This window comes from Cetorhinus maximus, chromosome 2 (genome assembly GCF_964194155.1).
Source record: "Cetorhinus maximus chromosome 2, sCetMax3.hap1.1, whole genome shotgun sequence".
Lineage (NCBI taxonomy): Eukaryota > Metazoa > Chordata > Chondrichthyes > Lamniformes > Cetorhinidae > Cetorhinus > Cetorhinus maximus.
In genome coordinates, this window is record NC_135880.1 from 134437426 (window position 1) to 134455356 (window position 17931).

The 17931-nt window shown below is 44.8% G+C and overlaps 1 protein-coding gene across 3 annotated transcripts in view; it reads right to left on the reverse strand.

Annotated features, from left to right (window-relative positions):
- Positions 1–17931, reverse strand: part of fsd1l (fibronectin type III and SPRY domain containing 1-like) — a 72399-nt gene that overhangs the window by 19779 nt on the left and 34689 nt on the right. For 2 of the 3 annotated variants that reach the window (XM_078569768.1, XM_078569779.1), the window contains exons 8-10: positions 17607–17705; positions 1810–1939; positions 654–686 (exon numbers count right to left, since the gene is read on the reverse strand). In XM_078569768.1, the coding sequence (XP_078425894.1) occupies positions 654–686; positions 1810–1939; positions 17607–17705 (262 nt within the window). The remainder of the gene's footprint in view (positions 1–653; positions 687–1809; positions 1940–17606; positions 17706–17931) is intronic. The other variant, XM_078569773.1, reaches the window with a different exon arrangement.

Below are 17931 nucleotides of genomic sequence, written 5' to 3' on the forward strand. Positions count from 1 at the left end.
TATCAGGCATTTTAGTAGGGAAAAGATGGCAAGTGCATTGTAAATCAAATTAGTGGGTAGAAACTATGATTTCCTATTACCCTAAACAGACAGCTAGTGAAATACAGAATCTGCAAAGCAGTACTTCACCCATGTTGTGCAAACAAGAAAATGCTGAGCGCTGTTCTACCAGCTGTTACCATATTTATAAATCTCTATTTGATGGTATAAAGTATCTGAGCATCTAGAAGTTTGATTTTAAGCCACTTGTGATTTTATTACAATATAGTTCACCAATTACCCTACTCAACTCCTAAAGCACACAGTAACAAATTTCTAGCTGCTTTAATACATTTACTGGTTAAAAATGGCAAGGAAAGGAACATTTCAGTCATGAGGCGGCCAAATATCAAATCTAAACCAGCAGAGACCATTAACTGGGGGTAACCAAGATTAGATTCCCTGCACTCTAAATTTAATCAAGGGTGAGTCTACTGAACTGCAACCTGTACAAGGTGGATGCATTCTAAAATCAACAAGAAAATTGAAAGGATTGATGATAAGGCTGGCAGATCAGTTCCACACTATTCCCATTAGTAGAAAAAATGCAATTATGGTTATCAGTGTGCTACTGCTACCAGCTAAGCTCAAACTATGCAACTATTATATTTCACCTCATATTGCGCTTCACCAAGGAAACATGGCCACTGTGAGATGATGAAAATAAGTAGATTAGCACAATATTCTATGTAAACACTTGGAAAATTTAAATAAAATTGCATATGGACAGATTTAAAAAAAAATGGCTTCTATGCAAATGATATTGCTCATGAGAAAATGGATTTTAAAGGCAATATAATCAAGGGGTCACACTGCAAGAGCAAAACCAAATGACTCCTGTTCATTCGAAACCTGACAACGGATTGCCCCTTAAATTCCCTCAGATTTAGAATGGAATTCAGTGATTGCTTTGCACCATTTTCCCTATCTCTGCAGTAGCCAGCATCTTAAAAGTTTTCCAAAGATAATTAAACTTGAAGTAGGAGAAAGGATATTAGAAATTTTAGGAATTAGGATCTGAACACGTACTTTATTATGTCACTGGACTTGTGGCTATTCTGTATATTTTCTGCACAATATGTTACAGGGTTGGGAAGCTACTAGCACTGTGCAAGCCAGTACATGTGCATGTTTGAACTTCAGATTTGATCTGACAATGGTGGAAAAGGCTCAAGGGGATGAATGGACTACTTCTGTTCCTATGCTGTGGAAAACAAGAGGGCTAATTTCCTGTTTCAATGTATTCATATTGAATCCTGGAGCAAAAAAAAAATTTGCACCTATATCCAGAACTTCCACAGGCTTCCTCTGTTTTACTGCAGTAACTTTGTTGAAACCCAGTTCACAAGCATATATGGTTTTTCTTCAAAATTACAGTAACGGGGTGGAAAAAGCACATGGAAATTCCCAGTGACTGATCATAACTGCATGGTGGGGATACTGTAAGCAAAAATTGGGAAGGAAAAAAATTTCCTGCTTTAGATCAAATATTCACAATACATCCACCTGAAACGTGCATAGTACTGAACCCAACAGGTGTTAAATAGATTCTTCCAAATAGTCTGCACTTTTAGTAGTACAAATTAATTGGATTAATTCTTTTCATTATATGTTTGTATTACAGAATTATTTTCAAGTATAGTTGTTGATACAATAACCTCTACTGCAGTAGGTTAGATCCACAGGTTATGGTCCTGGAAAACAGTGACAGTTTATTAGGTACAAAACTTTGTGCTCCCAAAAAAATAGTAAACACGATAAAATTATTACCTGCCCTTGTTTTCTTTTCCTTTTATTTTACTCTCCTGGCCTTTTCCACCCGAAGAGTCCCATTCAACACTAAAATCATCAACTTTTAAGTTCTGGTGTGCAGTTGTGCTATCAAAGCTGAAGTTGAAACCTATGAACAAATTGGTACAAAAATAACTTGATCAACATTTTAGGACATAGGGAAATAATGAGAAATGGCATTCTTAAAATCTGAAAAATGTAAAGTGTTTTAAAATAATTCATGCAATACAGTTAAAACATTCAAGAAATATAAAGTAAATCATGCAAAATACAACCTTGATAAATCTGGGACAGAATTTTACGGCCCCATCACGTAAGGGGCAGGGCCGTAAAACGCGACGAGCCATTCAAAAGTCCATTGACTTTGACGGGACCATAAAATCCTGCTGACATAAAATTCTGCCCCTGGAGTAACAATGTTCCACCAGGAGAGCTTAGACTCCAAACATAAACTGGTGAGCTCTCAAATCTAATTGCACAGTAGCATTAAAACAGTTAAGTTTTACTCAGGGAGCCCTTTTAACTTCCAGTCTCAGTAGCTTTCATTCGAGGTGGGGTTGTGGAAAGACAGATCATAGGCAAGGCACATTTCAAAAAATATGGAATCCTGAAACATTTCTGAAGCTTAGAAATCTTTTTTCAATGGAGAATGGAAAGGTAGACTACCTACTTTTAGAACTGGCTTCACTCTTCAGAACTAATTAAGTTGTCCTAGTTCCTATGATTATTCAGGAAGCCAAGTGCTAAGCTTGCCCATCTGCATCATCATAAACATAGGCCAGGATTTTTCCCTCATTGGTCGGGCTTTGCAGGGGCAGTGGGAGTGTTTGGGAAGCTGACCGCCACCCGCGATTTCACACTGGCGGGCCAATTAAGGCCCACCTAGTGTGAAACGTGTGCTGTAGGGGGGTGGGGGGGGGGGGGGGGGAGAGAGAGAAAGAGAAAGAGGGCGAGTGCGCAACTCCGCACATGTGCGCAGATGCATGCTGAAAAAGCTCCCTGAGGCACATAGCTGCCTCAGGGAGATGACGAGTTTGAGAATTAAAAATAAATAATTTTAAGTTGTTATTGATGTTCTTAATGAAATGTTAAAATTTATATTTTATTTTTATTTGCTGTTGGAAACTTCATCATGCCCGTGAATGAGGTTTCCTAAAAAGTGCAAAGGTCGCTTGGCCTTTTCACCTGCCCGCCAAACGCAAAGTTGGATAGGCAGCAAAAAATGACATTTAATTGGGACTTTAATGGCCTTAATAGGCCTTTTAATTGTTGGCAGGCATGCTGCTGACTCTCACGCGCTCCCGCCACCTGAAATATTGCACAAGTGTGCGATGACATCGGGACGCTCGCCCGACATCATCATGTGTCATTTTACGCTTGAGCAGGTTGGGCATGCGCCTGCCCGCTCAGCGAAAACTCCTGCCCATAGATTCCAGTTTCCATCTTGTGTGGAGCCCAGGCTGTATGCAATATTATCTATTTATGACCTGAAGCTATTCTCTCGTGACCCCTTGCTAAAATTCTCAACTGGAGCAAAATAATCTTAGAAACACCTGAAATATGAGAAGGATGACATCAAGACCCAAATCAAAGGAATTAAGAGCCTACAAAGTAGGCAATTTATCTTTCTCCATTTGTGCATTATTCACAGTGCAAGAGCCATGCAAAGGCAGTCCAGATTTAGGAGCAGCATAACCCTCCTGGAGGAAATAAACACGCTGCAAAAAAAAAAGATTGCAAAAATGAAGAAAATTAAACTTAAACTGACTCGAAGAGAGGAGAATTTTGTCTAGCTTCTACATAAACACTGCCAGTTGGAATCCAATTAAATACAACTTGGGAAATAGGCCTGGGAACGACTCAAATGGTGAGATGTGAATGATTGCCCTCAACATCAAGGCAACATTTGACTGAGTATGGCATTAAAGAGCCCTAGCAAAACTAGAGTCAGTGGGAATTAGGGGAAACTTCTGTAGGTTGGGGTCATACCTAGCACAAAGAAAGATGGTTGTGGTTGTTGGAGGTCAATCATTTCAGTTCCAGGACATAACTGCAGGAGTTCCTCAGGTTAGTGTCCGAGGCCCAACCATCTTCAGCTGCTTCATCAGTGACTTTCCTTCCATCATAAGGTGAGAAGTGGGGATGTTCGCTGATGATTGCGCAACGTTCAGCATCATTTGCGACTCCACAGATACTGAAGGTTTATTGCCAAATGCAGCAAGACCTGGACATTATCTAGGCTTGGGCTGACAAGCAGCAAGTAACATTCATGCCACACAAGTGCAGACAATGGCCACCACCAACAAGAGAGAATTTAACCATCAGCCCTTAACAACCATTGTCATTACCATCATCGCTGATCTAGCGCCCCCCCCACCCCACCTAACAACATCCTGGGTGTTACTACTGACCAGAAATTGAACTGGACTAGCCATATAAATACTGTGGCCGCAAGAACAGGTCAAAGGCTAGGGATCCTGCGGTGAGTAACTCACCTCCTGATCCCCAAAAGCCTGTCCACCATCTACAAGGCACAAGTCAGGAGTGTGATGGAATACTCTCCACTTGCCTGGTTGACTGCAGCTCCAACAACACTCAAGAAGCTTGACACCACCTAGGACAAAGCAGACCACTTGATTGGCACCCCACCCACAAACATTCACTCCCTCCACCACCTACACACTGGTAGCAGTGTGTACCATCTACAAGATAAGATGTGCTGCAGGAACTCACCAATACCCCTCAGACAGCACCTTCCAAACCCACAACCACTACCATCTAGAAGGACAAGGGCAGCAGATATATGGGAACACAACCACCTGCAAGTTCCCCTCCAAGCTACATGCCACCCTGACTTGGAAATATATCGCCATTCCTTCACTGTCGTTGAGCCAAAATCCTGGAATTCCCTCCCTAACTGCGCCGGTGTACCTACACCACATGGACTGCAGCGGCTCAAGAGAAGGTGGTGTTTAGCTGCCTTCAAGGGCAATGAGAAATGGGCAATAAATGCTGGCCTAGCCAGCAACACCCGCATCCCATGAACAAATATATTTTTAAAAAACTGGATCCTCAAGAAAGCAATAGTGAGAATAATACTCCAGCTAATTTTGATGCCTCCTTCGCTATTAATTGCCTAATGCTGTTCTGACACAGGGCACAAAATCTTCAATTCCTAGATTCTCAGTCCACAAAAGAATCCTCAAGTTGGAGGCTGTGATATTTGGAGGAGAGCTGTCAAGGTCCCATGCAGTACAGTTTTTCCAAGTAGTGAATGTGCACCGATTATCCAAGGGAAGACACTTCCCCAAAGAAGAAATCCAGTGAACCTTTTGAAGTAGCTGGGGGAATGCCCTCGCAAAGGCATCCTCTTTGGGATTGCCCAGCCTGAAGTACTGAATCAGTGTTTCTGTGTCACAGGATGGTGGCAGAGGTGTAATCCAGAGGCCCAGGGGAATGCTCTGGGGAACTGGGTTCGAATCCTACCCAGCAGATGGTGAAATGTGAATTCAATAAAAATCTGAAATTAAAGGTCTGATGATCACCATGAAACCATTGTTGATTGTCATAAAAACCCATCTGGTTCACTAATGTCCTTTAGGGAAGCAAATCTGCTGTCTTTACCTGGTCTGACCTACATACGACTCCATACCACAAGCAAAGTGGTTGACTCTTACCTGCCCTCTAAAATGGCCTAGCAATCCACTCAGTTGCATCAATCCATTAAAAAGTCTAAGCAATAGAATTGGACAAACCACCTGGCATTGACTTAGGCGCCAGAAACGACAACAGCAAACTTAGCCCCGCTGACCCTGCCAAGTCCTTTCTTTTTTATTCATTGTGATGTGGGCATTGCTGGCTGGGCCACCCCTAATTGCCCTTGAGAGGGTGGTGGCAAGCTATCTTTTTGAATCGCTGCAGTTCATGTGGTGTAAGTACACCCAGTGCTGTTAGGGAGGGAGTTCCAAGATTTTGACCCAGCGAAAAGTGAAGGAACGGCAATATATTTCCAAGCCAGGATGGTGAGTAGCTTGGGGGGGGGGGGGGGGAAGAGAACTTCCAGGTGGTGGTGGTCTTCCCATGTGTCTGCTGCCCTTGTCCTTCTAGACAGCAGTCTTAGGTTTGGAAAGTGCTGCCTAAGGAGCCTTGGTGAGTTTCTGCAGTGCATTTTGTAGATGGTACACACTACTGCTACTGTGCGTGGTGGTGGAGGGAGTGAATGTATGTGGAAGGTGTGCCAATCACACAGGCTGCTTTGTCCTAGATGGTGTCAAGCTTCTTGAGTGATGTTGGAGCTGCACTCATCCAGGCAAGTGGAGAGTATTCCATCACACTCCTGACTTGTGCCTTGTAGATGGTGGACAGGCTTTGTGGGATCAGGACGCAAGTTACACGCCGCAGGATTCCTAGTCTCTGACCTGCTCTTGCAGCCACAGTATTTATATGGCTAGTCCTGTTCAGTTTCTGGTCAATGGTAACCCACCAGGAAGTTGATTATGGGGGACTCAGCGATAATAATGCCATTGAATGTGAAGGGGCGATGTTTAGATTCTCTCTTGTTGGAGATGTTCATTGCCTGGCACTTGTGTGGCGTGAATGTTACTTGCCACTTGTGAGCCCAAGCCTGGATATTGCCAATGTCTTGCTGCATTTGCACATGGACTGCTTTAGCATCTGAATCGTCGCGAATGGCGAACATTTTGCAATCATCAGTGAACACCCCACTTCTGACCTTATGATGGAGAGGTCATTGATGAAGCACCTGAGGATGGTCAGGCCGTGGACACTACCCTGAGGAACTCCTGCAGTGATGTCCTGGAACTGAGATAACTGACCTCCAACAACCACAACCATCTTCCTTTGTGTTAGGTATTATTTAAACCAGTAGAGAGTTTTCTCCGATTCCCACTGACTCCAGTTTTGCTAGGGCTCCTTGATGCCATACTTGGACATATGCTGCCTTGATGTCAAGGGCAATCACTCTCACCTCACCTCCGGAGTTCAGTTCTTTTGTCCATGTTTGAACCAAGGCTGTAATGAGGTCAGGAGCTGAGTGGCCCAAGGATCAGCAAACAGGTTTTGCTGAGTAAATGCTGCTTGACAGCACAGCTGATGACCCCTTCCATCACTTTACTGATGATCGAGAGCAGACTGATGGGGGGGGTAATTGGCTGGGTTGGATGTTACTTACTAACATCTGGGGGCTAGTACCAAAATTGGGAAAGCCATCTCAGGCCAGTCAAGCAACAGCCTGACATTGTAAGGCATGTTTCCATGAGTATGACTATGTCCCAGACACCACCATCACCATCCCTGGGTATGTCCTGTCGCACTGGCAGAACAGATCCACCAGAGGTGGCAGCAATGGTATACAGTTGGAAGGGAGTTGCTTGGGAGTCTTCAACATTGACACTGGGCCCCATGAAGTCTCATGGCATCAGGTCAAACACAGGCAAGGAATTCTCCTGATTAACACATACAGCCCCCTTCAGCTGGGAATCAATACTTCTCCATGTTGAACACCACTTGGAAGAAGCGCCGAGGGTGGCAAAAGCATAGAATATACTCTGGATGGAGGACTTCCATGTCCATCACCAAGAGTGGCTTAGTAGCACCATTACTGACCCAGCTTGCCGAGTCCTAAAGGGCACAGCAGCTAGACTGGGTCTGCAGCAGGGCACAGCAGCTAGACTGGGTCTGCAGCAGGGCACAGCAGCTAGACTGGGTCTGCAGCAGGGCACAGCAGCTAGACTGGGTCTGCAGCAGGGCACAGCAGCTAGACTGGGTCTGCAGCAGGGCACAGCAGCTAGACTGGGTCTGCAGCAGGGCACAGCAGCTAGACTGGGTCTGCAGCAGGGCACAGCAGCTAGACTGGGTCTGCAGCAGGGCACAGCAGCTAGACTGGGTCTGCAGCAGGGCACAGCAGCTAGACTGGGTCTGCAGCAGGGCACAGCAGCTAGACTGGGTCTGCAGCAGGGCACAGCAGCTAGACTGGGTCTGCAGCAGGGCACAGCAGCTAGACTGGGTCTGCAGCAGGGCACAGCAGCTAGACTGGGTCTGCAGCAGGGCACAGCAGCTAGACTGGGTCTGCAGCAGGGCACAGCAGCTAGACTGGGTCTGCAGCAGGGCACAGCAGCTAGACTGGGTCTGCAGCAGGGCACAGCAGCTAGACTGGGTCTGCAGCAGGGCACAGCAGCTAGACTGGGTCTGCAGCAGGGCACAGCAGCTAGACTGGGTCTGCAGCAGGGCACAGCAGCTAGACTGGGTCTGCAGCAGGGCACAGCAGCTAGACTGGGTCTGCAGCAGGGCACAGCAGCTAGACTGGGTCTGCAGCAGGGCACAGCAGCTAGACTGGGTCTGCAGCAGGGCACAGCAGCTAGACTGGGTCTGCAGCAGGGCACAGCAGCTAGACTGGGTCTGCAGCAGGGCACAGCAGCTAGACTGGGTCTGCAGCAGGGCACAGCAGCTAGACTGGGTCTGCAGCAGGGCACAGCAGCTAGACTGGGTCTGCAGCAGGGCACAGCAGCTAGACTGGGTCTGCAGCAGGGCACAGCAGCTAGACTGGGTCTGCAGCAGGGCACAGCAGCTAGACTGGGTCTGCAGCAGGGCACAGCAGCTAGACTGGGTCTGCAGCAGGGCACAGCAGCTAGACTGGGTCTGCAGCAGGGCACAGCAGCTAGACTGGGTCTGCAGCAGGGCACAGCAGCTAGACTGGGTCTGCAGCAGGGCACAGCAGCTAGACTGGGTCTGCAGCAGGGCACAGCAGCTAGACTGGGTCTGCAGCAGGGCACAGCAGCTAGACTGGGTCTGCAGCAGGGCACAGCAGCTAGACTGGGTCTGCAGCAGGTGGTAAGTGAACCAACAAGAGGGAAAAATATACTTGACCTCATCTTCACCTGCCTGCTGCAGATGCACCTGTCCATGACAGTATCAGTTGGAGTGTCCACTGCACAGTCCTCGTGGAGACAAAGTCCCGTCTTCACATTGAGGATACCCTCCATTGTATCATGTGGCACTACCACCATACTAAAATGGGATGGATTTCAAACAGATCTAGCAACTCAAGACTGGGCAACCAAGATGCGCTGTGGGCCATCAGCAGTAGAATTGTAATCGACCACAATCTGTGACCTTACGGCCTGGCATAACCCCGACTCTACCATTACCACCAAGCCAAGGGATCAACCCTGGTTCAAAGAAGAATGCAGGAGGGCATGGCAGGAGCAGCACCAGGCATACCAAAAAATGAGCTGTCAACCTAGTGACGCCATAACACAGGACCACTTGCAGCATAAGAAGCAAGTGATAGCCAGAGCTAACTGATTCCACAACCAATGGATCAGATCTAAGCTCTGCAGTCCTGCCACATCAAGCAGTAAATAGTGGTGGATGACTAAACAACTCACTGGAGGAGGCGGCTTCACAAATATCCCCATCCTCAATAATGAGGGAGCCCAGCACATCAGTGCAAATGATAAGGTTGAAGCATTCACAACAATCTTCAGCCAAAAGTGCCAAGTGGATGACCCATCTCAACCTCCTCCGGAGGTCACCAGCATCACAAATGCCAGTCTTTAGCCAATTCGATTCACTCCACGTGATATCAAGAAACAGCTAAATACACGAGGTGCTGCAAAGGCTATGGGCCCTGACAACATTCCAGCAATAGTACTGAAGACTGGTGTTCCAGAACTTGCCACGCCCCTAGCCAAACTGCTCCAGTACAGCTACAATACTGGCATCTATCCGGCAATGTGAAAAATTGCCTAGGTATGTCCTGTATTATAACTTGCTTACTGACACTCAGTTTGGATTCCGCAGGGCCACTCAGCACCTGGCCTCATTACAGCCTTCATTCAAACATGTTCAAAAAGAGCTTAACTCCAGAGGTGAGGTGAGAGTGACTGCCCCTTGGCATCAAGACAGCATTTGATGGAGTGTGGCATTGAGGCACACTAGCGAAATGGAGTTAATGGAAATCAGGGGAAAACTCTTTGTTGGTTGGATCATGCCTAGCACAAAGGAAGGTGGTTGTGGTTGTTGGAGGTCAATCATCCCAGTTCCAGGACATCGCTGCAGAAATTCCTCAGGGTAGTGTCCTAGGCCCAACCACCTTCAGTTGCTTCATCAGTGACCTTCCTTTCATCATAAGGTCAGAAGTGGGGATGTTCACTGATGATTGCACAACATTCAGCACTATTCGCGACTCCTCAGATACTGAAGCAGTCCATGTGCAAATGCAGCAAGACCTGGGCAATATCCAGGCTTGGGCTGACAAGTGACAAATAACATTCACGCCACACAAGTGCCAGGCAATGACCATCTCTAACAAGACAGAATCTAACCATCACCCCTTGATGTTCAATGGCATTACCATCACTGAATCCCCCACTATCAACATCCTGTGGGTTACCATGGACCATAAACTGAACAGGATTAGCCATATAAATACTATGGCTACAAGAGCAGGTCAGAGGTTAGGAATCCTGCAGTGTGTAACTCATGTCCTGACCTCTCTCAGACCTCCCACAGCCTGTCCACTGTCCACCACCTACAAGTCACAAATCAGGAGTGTGATGGAATACTCTCCGCTTGAGAGCTATTATTGAATCTGTATCCACTGCCCTATCAAGCAACGCATTCCAAATTATGACCAATTTTTGCATAAAAAGCTTTTCTTCATGACGCCTCTTATTAACAGTCATAGGATGGTTACAGTACAGGAGGCCATTTGGCCTGTCAAGCCTGTGGTGATAATCACTCTAAAGAAATATGCAAATGAGCAAGTAACCAGGATGTAAAGCAGCATGTGATCAGCAGCTAGTAGTGCATGCACTAAAAACATATGAATGAGGAGGAGTAGACCACTCAGCCCCTTGAGACTGCTCTGCCGTTCAATAAGATCATGGACCTGGATCCACTCCATACGCCTGCCTACCCCAAAAACCTTTCATGCCCCCTGCCCCCACATTGTCAAGAATCTATACAGCTCTGCCTTAAAAATATTCAAAGTCTCTGCTTCCATTGCCTTTTGAGGAAGAGAGTTCCAAAGACTCATGACCCTCTGAAAGAAAAAATTTCTCTTCATCTGTCTTAAACAAGCGACCCCTAGTTCTAGATTCTCCCACGAAAGCAAACATCCTCTCCAAATCCACTCTGTCAAAGACCCCTCAGGATTTTGAAGGTTTCAATCAAGTCACCTCTTACTCTTCTAAAGTCCAGCGGATACAAGCTTAACCTGTCCAACCTTTCCTCATAAGACAATCCGTCCATTCCTGGTGTTAGTTTAGTGAACCTTTTCTGAACTGCTTCAAAGCATTTACATCCTTCCTTAAATAAGGAGACCATTACTGAACACGGTACTCCAGATGTAGTCTCACCAGTGCCCTGTATAACTGAAGCATTACCTCCCCGCTTCTGTAATCAATTCCCCTCACAATAAAAACGATAACATTCTATTAGCTTTAATATTTTTAGTACAGTGTGCAGGAATTGTAGCGGTGTTATCCCTATGACTGATGGCTGCCGAGCCATCCTGTGATGTATCTTCAAATAAGCCAACCGTATGTATAGTTTACCAGTCCTATGTGAGAGATTGGTGAGCTCGTGAAGACATGGAAATGTAACATGGCAACGTTGCAAGTTTGAAGATCACAGGAGTGGCCACAAACAAGATCTGGTGCAAAACAGAGGCCTCGTCCCTCTACAGACAGTGCTTTGCAGAACAAGAGAGTACCCAATCTGTGGTATAGCTGGATTGGTGGTGAACGAGAGCAACGAGTTGGTTCAGAGTTGTGCTGCGCAGTTGGTTTTGAATCGGGCAAAAGAAGCTGCAGGGCCATTGAGACGTCCTCAAGTGCCATTCTCACATAAAAGACAAAAGCATGTGAAAGGGGAAAAAACCCAAATAAGAGGGAACGGAATAACAAAAAAAACACAGCAACTGCTTTGGTGAATCTCTCCATGGAGTGGAGAGGTTGAAATCCCCTACACATCGGGAGCATCCATAAAAGATAGGGAACATCAGGAAGATGTTCCCCAGCAAGACTTAGAAGGCTGCAAATGTCTTACTCAAATTTGGGCTTCTCAAAGGATGGAGCTTTGCTTTTTAGATTTATCCATTACAGAGCCAGATAAACAAGTGGTGAAAATAAAGATGGCCATTGGTAACGAGGGGTTGCCTATAGTCAATACTTCGAGCCTGTCTGAGGATCAGAAGAACTCTGTTAAGCTATGGAACATGCTGGAGGATCAGCTTCAAGTAAAAGTCAACTTCATGGATTCACCATTTGGAGCTGATGTCCTACAGAGAGCAGCCACAAGAATCAATCGATCAGTTTGTCAGCAGGTGCTATGGGCAAGGACTGCAAATTTTTGGAAGCTGAGCTTTCTTAACATATTAAGAAGCTAGTTATAACTATAACGTTGATCGAAGCCTTCCAGAAGACCTTTTGGAGAAAAATAAAGGTCATGAAGTTAACACACTGCTAAAAGATGGCAGAAGATATGAAGCCATAGTGGCAAGCATTAGGTGTAGCTACCAGTATTGTCATGGTAACCAGGATGCAGAAAACAAGCAAGCCATCTAGGAAGTACGGTCTGTTGCACCCACTGGGAAGCTGTCCTGTGCTCCAAGATCTTTGCAAAGTATGTGGTGTAAAAGGACATCGGGCTCACCTACGTAGGAAATCTGGTTCCAGAGGTTCAAGCAGAGGTTGCGATAAGATACAACCAAACAAAAAGTGCGTGCAGCACACCAGCAGCCACAACAGGGAGTACGCCAGAGACTCGCATAAGTGCAAGCACATACCAGGTTAGCTGCCAGACAGTCCCGAGTGAAGATTCAAAGTGAAAAAATTCTTCAACTGGCAAGTGAAAAGGCTTTCAATACATCATGTTACATTCACAATGTGGGTGAAGTCAAACAGTTAGAGGCTTTTTCTACTTATCAGCATCTTATGCTCGAAGAAAAGCAACAAACACACCCTCACTGCCAAAGTCGACACGGGGCGAGTATGAACATCTTACCAGTCAGAATCCTGAAGGAGATGTATCTGGATCATTGGAAGTTAATGATCCAAAGACAGACAAATTAACTGCATACAATGGGTCACCCATTCATTTCATAGGTACACTGACGTTGAAATGCAGCTAAGGCAAGTCTGCATGGAAACCACAAGTATTCTACCTGTTGGTCGCGAGCAGACCAGCAATAGCAGGGTTACCGGCGTGTACAGAACTCAACGTTGCGGCCATACACGAGGTCACCAAGGTGACAGCAGAGGCCAAGACTAATTGCACTGAATCAGTCCATGACCTGCAAGCAGATGTACCCAGACAGATTCAACCCTTTAGGAAACTTCAGAGATGATGCTGTACTACACCGCAGCAAAGATCAAATTCCATTGGTTGACCCTTCTAGAAAGTGTAGCATGCACATACAGAAGAAGCTTAAGAGCAAGCTGGATGACATCAACTATAATGGCATTATCCATTGTATGCATCACCACATCAACCTGTGTAGCTCTATCATGTGCATACTGAAAAAGGATGGCACAATCTGAATATGCTTGAACCCAAGACTTCTAAATCTTGCTCTAAAGAAATGCTCGCACAAGATTCCAACATTATAGGAACTGAACCCCAAATTCACAAGGGCAATGTTTTTCTCCAAGTTAGACACGAAACGCTGATATTGATTGGTTCATTTGGCAGAGGGATCTCAAGAAATTAGTACTTTCAGGACACCATTCGGAAGATGCTGCTCCCAGAGATTACCTTTTGGTTTATGTCAATTAAGATCTGTTCTACCAGTATATGGACGGAATTACAGAAAACATTCCTGCACGTGTATGCATTGATGATATTGCAGTGATGGGCAAAACCAAAGAAGAGCATGACCAAAATCTACACTCATTAATGCCAGCAGCTTATTGTGAAGGGCTTGAAATGCCAGGTGAACGTAGGTCAGATTAACTTTTTCGGCTCTATTATTCAAGTTCTGGAATTCATCCTGGCCCAGGAAAACTTGAAGATGTACAACACATGCCTACTCCCCAGGACAAAGGGGGCTTGCAGAGATGCCTTGAATTTTAACTTCTTAGTGTCATACAGACCCAATTTTTCCATAAAGTATCACCGCTTAGAGAGCGAAGGAAAGATGTTCCCTATGTATGGAGAACCATCAACATGTGTTTGAGTCACTTAAACAAGTATTGTCAGAAGAGACAGGTGTTCTACAATACTATGATCCAAGAAAAGAGACTGCCTTAAAGGTTGCACATCTCAAAAAGGGTCAAGAACGTGCAATGTGCAAGATGGCAAACCAAATGCATTTGGCTCCAAAAGTCTATGGCAAGAACAATCTGACTAACAAGCACGTCTGATTAACTTGATTGAATTTTTTGAGGACTTAACAAGGAGAATTGATGAGGGCAGTGCTTTTGATATGATCTACATGGATTTTGACAAGATCCCGCATGGTAGACTGGTTAAAAAGAGAAAAGCCCATGGGATCCAGGGGAATGTAGCAAGCTGGATACAAAAAAGTCGACTTAGTGGCAGGAAAGGGTAATTGTTGACTGGTGTTTTTGCACTGGAAGAAGTTTCCAGTAGGGTTCTGCAGGGCTCAGTACTGTGTCCCTTGCTTTTTGCGGTATATATTAATGATTTGGACGTAAATGTAGATGGAATGATCAAGAAGCTTGCAGAGGACACAAAAGTTAGCTATGGTGGTTAATAGCGAGGAGGACTGCAAGAAGATATCAATGGACTGGTCAGGTGGGCAAAAAAGCAGCAAATGAAATTCCACTCGGAGAAGCATAAGGTGATGCATTTGGGGAGGTCAAACAAGGCAAATGGAATACACAATAAAAGGGAGGATACAGAGGGGTATAGAAGAAATGAAGGAACTTGGAATGGAAGTCCACAGATCCCTGAAGGTAGCAGGACAGGTCTATAAAATGGTTAAGAAGGCATATAGAATTCTTTCCTTTATTACCCTGAAGGACAGAACATAAGAGCAGGGAGGTTATGCTGGAACTATATAAAACATTAGTAGGTGACAACTTGAGTACTGTGTGCAGTTCTGGTCTTCTCATCACAGGAAGGATATATTTACGCTTGAGAGGGTACAGAGGAGATTTATGAGGATGTTGCCAGGACTGAAAAATTGCAGCAATGATGAAAGTTTGGAGAGGCTGGGGTTGTCCTCCTTGGAACAGAGGAGGCTGAGGGGAGATTTGATTGAGGTACAAAAGTGTGAGGAGGCTGATAGAGCAGATGGAAGGGCCTATTTACCTTAGCAGAGAGAGCAGTGACTATGGTGATTGGGAGGAGGATTAGAGGGGAGATGGGGAATCATTTTTTGACCCAGTTCCACACCCAGAGTGTGGTAGGGTGTGGAACTCTCTGCCTGAAAAGGCGGTGGAGATAAAAAAGCTCATCTCGTTTAAAAAGTGCCATAACCTGCAGGGCTACAGAACAAATGCTGGAAAGTACAATTAGGCTGGGTGGCTCGTATTTTCGGCTGGTGAAGACACAATGGGCCAAGTGGTCTCCTTCTGTGCTATAAATTTTCTACCCGATTCAATCCAGTTATTCAAACATAGAGCGTGAGACACTCACTCTGCCATTCGGTGTAACAAGATTCCACAAGTACCTATTTGGCAAAAGATTCATTGTGGAAATTGATCACGAACCACTGGAAATAATTTGGCTCAAACCACTGACAAGTGCACCACTCAGACTGCAACGACTTCTAATAAAAATACAGGGATACGACCTTGACGGCTGTTACAAACCAGGTGATTACTTCAACACACTAAGCAGGATACCAAATCTGAAAAAGACTGCAGATGTTTTTCTAGACCTACAAGTAGACAGCTTGACATCGAAATAGATGATGTACTCAATGTCAATCTGATGAATTTAGTCAACACAAATGCAACCAACTTCAGGAAGAAACAGCAAATGATCCACGACCGATGGCATTATGGATGGTTATTGGTGTAGAATCACAGAATTTTCACAGAAACTGTACTGGTCAGGAATGAACAACGGTAGAGAAGGTAATGAGGATGTGCAAAGCATGCCAGAGTCATCAACCACATCAACACAAAGAACCTCTGGGTTTATTATATCCTTTTTTAAACTAAGGTGTAACATTTGCAATTCTCCAGTCCACGGTCATCGTCCCTGTATCTAAGGAGGATTGGAAGGTTATGGCCAGTGCCTCCACAATTTCCACCCTTACTTCCCTCAGTATCCTCAATAAGCATTTGATCTGATCCTGGTGACTTATTATTCAGAGCAAAAATGCACTCACTCTCTCTCCAAGGAGATGTGCTGGTAAGATCAGAGAGGATTTTTTTGGCTGTTTTACTTGACCTGTAAAAGTGTTAGGAGAAACTAGAAAATAATTGGACTCCAACACTGGCCTCTCATTCAGTGTGAATTAACAGTAGTAACTGAAAAGGGTGGAATTACTGGAGCGAGCCAAAATGAAAATCTTTTCATGATCACCTGAAGCAGATACTGAAGCAGTCCATATCCATAATCAGCAAGACCTGGGCAACATTCAGGCTTGAACTGATAAATGGCAAGCAACGTTCACGCCACACATGTGGCAGGCAATGACCCTCTCCAATTATAGAGAATCAAACCATCACCCCATGACAATCAACAGTATCATTGCTAAATCCCCTATCATCTTGGAGGTTCCTGCTGTCCAGAAACTGAACTGGACTAGCCATATAAATACTGTGGCTATAAGAGCAGGTCAGAAGCTGGAAATTCTGTGGTGGGTAACTCACCTCCTGGCTCTCAAAGCCTGCCCACTACCTACAAGGCTTGTCAGTGATACGATGGAATGCTCTCCACTTGTTTGGATAAATGCAGTACCAACAACACTCAAAGAAGCTGGACACCATCCAGGACAAAGCAACCCACTTGATTAACACCTCATACACTGCATTTAACAATTACTCCCTCCATCGCCAAAGCACAGTGGCAGCAATGTATACCATCTACAAGATGCACTACAACAACTCATCAAGGCTCCTTCAACAGCACCTTCCAAACCCGCAACCTTTACCACCTAGAAGAACAAAGGTAGCAGATGCATGGGAACACCACGTGCAAGGTCTCGCCCAAGCCACACGCCATCCTGACTTTGAATTATATCTTCGTCCCTTCACTATTGCTGGGTCAAAAACCTGGGGCTCCCTTCCAAACAGCACTGTGGATGTGCTTACACCACATGGACTGTAGCAGTTCCAACAAGGCAGCTCACTACCACCATCTCGAGGGCAAATAGAGAATGAGCAACAAATGCTGGCCTAGTCTGCGACACCCACATTCCATGAAATAATAAAAAAAAACATAATATATTCTAAAGCAAAACATTTACATGCCGTACTTAATACCTCCTGAACTTACAAAGTAGACCAAATTCCTACAGTGCATAGAAAATGCACGAATAAAAGCAAAAAAAATGTAATGGAGATTAACTGAAAGACACAATGAAATCAATATTGGGCAGTACTATTGATGCTGCAACATAGCCTGGGTGAACAAATCACTATAAGAGGGTTATAAACACAATTATTAAATCTTTGACTTTCTGCATAAAGTTTCAATTTTAAAATGAAACCAACTAATAGATACAAAATTATTTTGGTCACTGAATGCAAAAATTCTTGAAATGCAATCTTTGAAAAGTGGTCCTAAAATTTACTGATTGGTAATAAAACACAAAACATTGCAGAAGGAGTCACCTCTTGTTTCCAAGGTTATTGGTTCAGAATAATCTCCTGCTACAGCCTTGTTGCATGCTCTGATCCGAAAGTTCATGTATTTGGATTCAAACTTTAGACCTGTAGAACAAAGAAGGATCATAGGTGAACAATGTTCGATTGCCATTGGTGAAACATTTAAAATGTGAACATCTCCTTTTGATATTACACACTGGAACCCTCTCCCATTTTAGTTCATTATCATTATAAATTCTCCCTATCCACCTACACTCTGGAACAATGCCAAAACCCAGAATTTTTACCCAGCAACAGTAAAGGAGAAACGATATATTTCCAAGTCAGGACA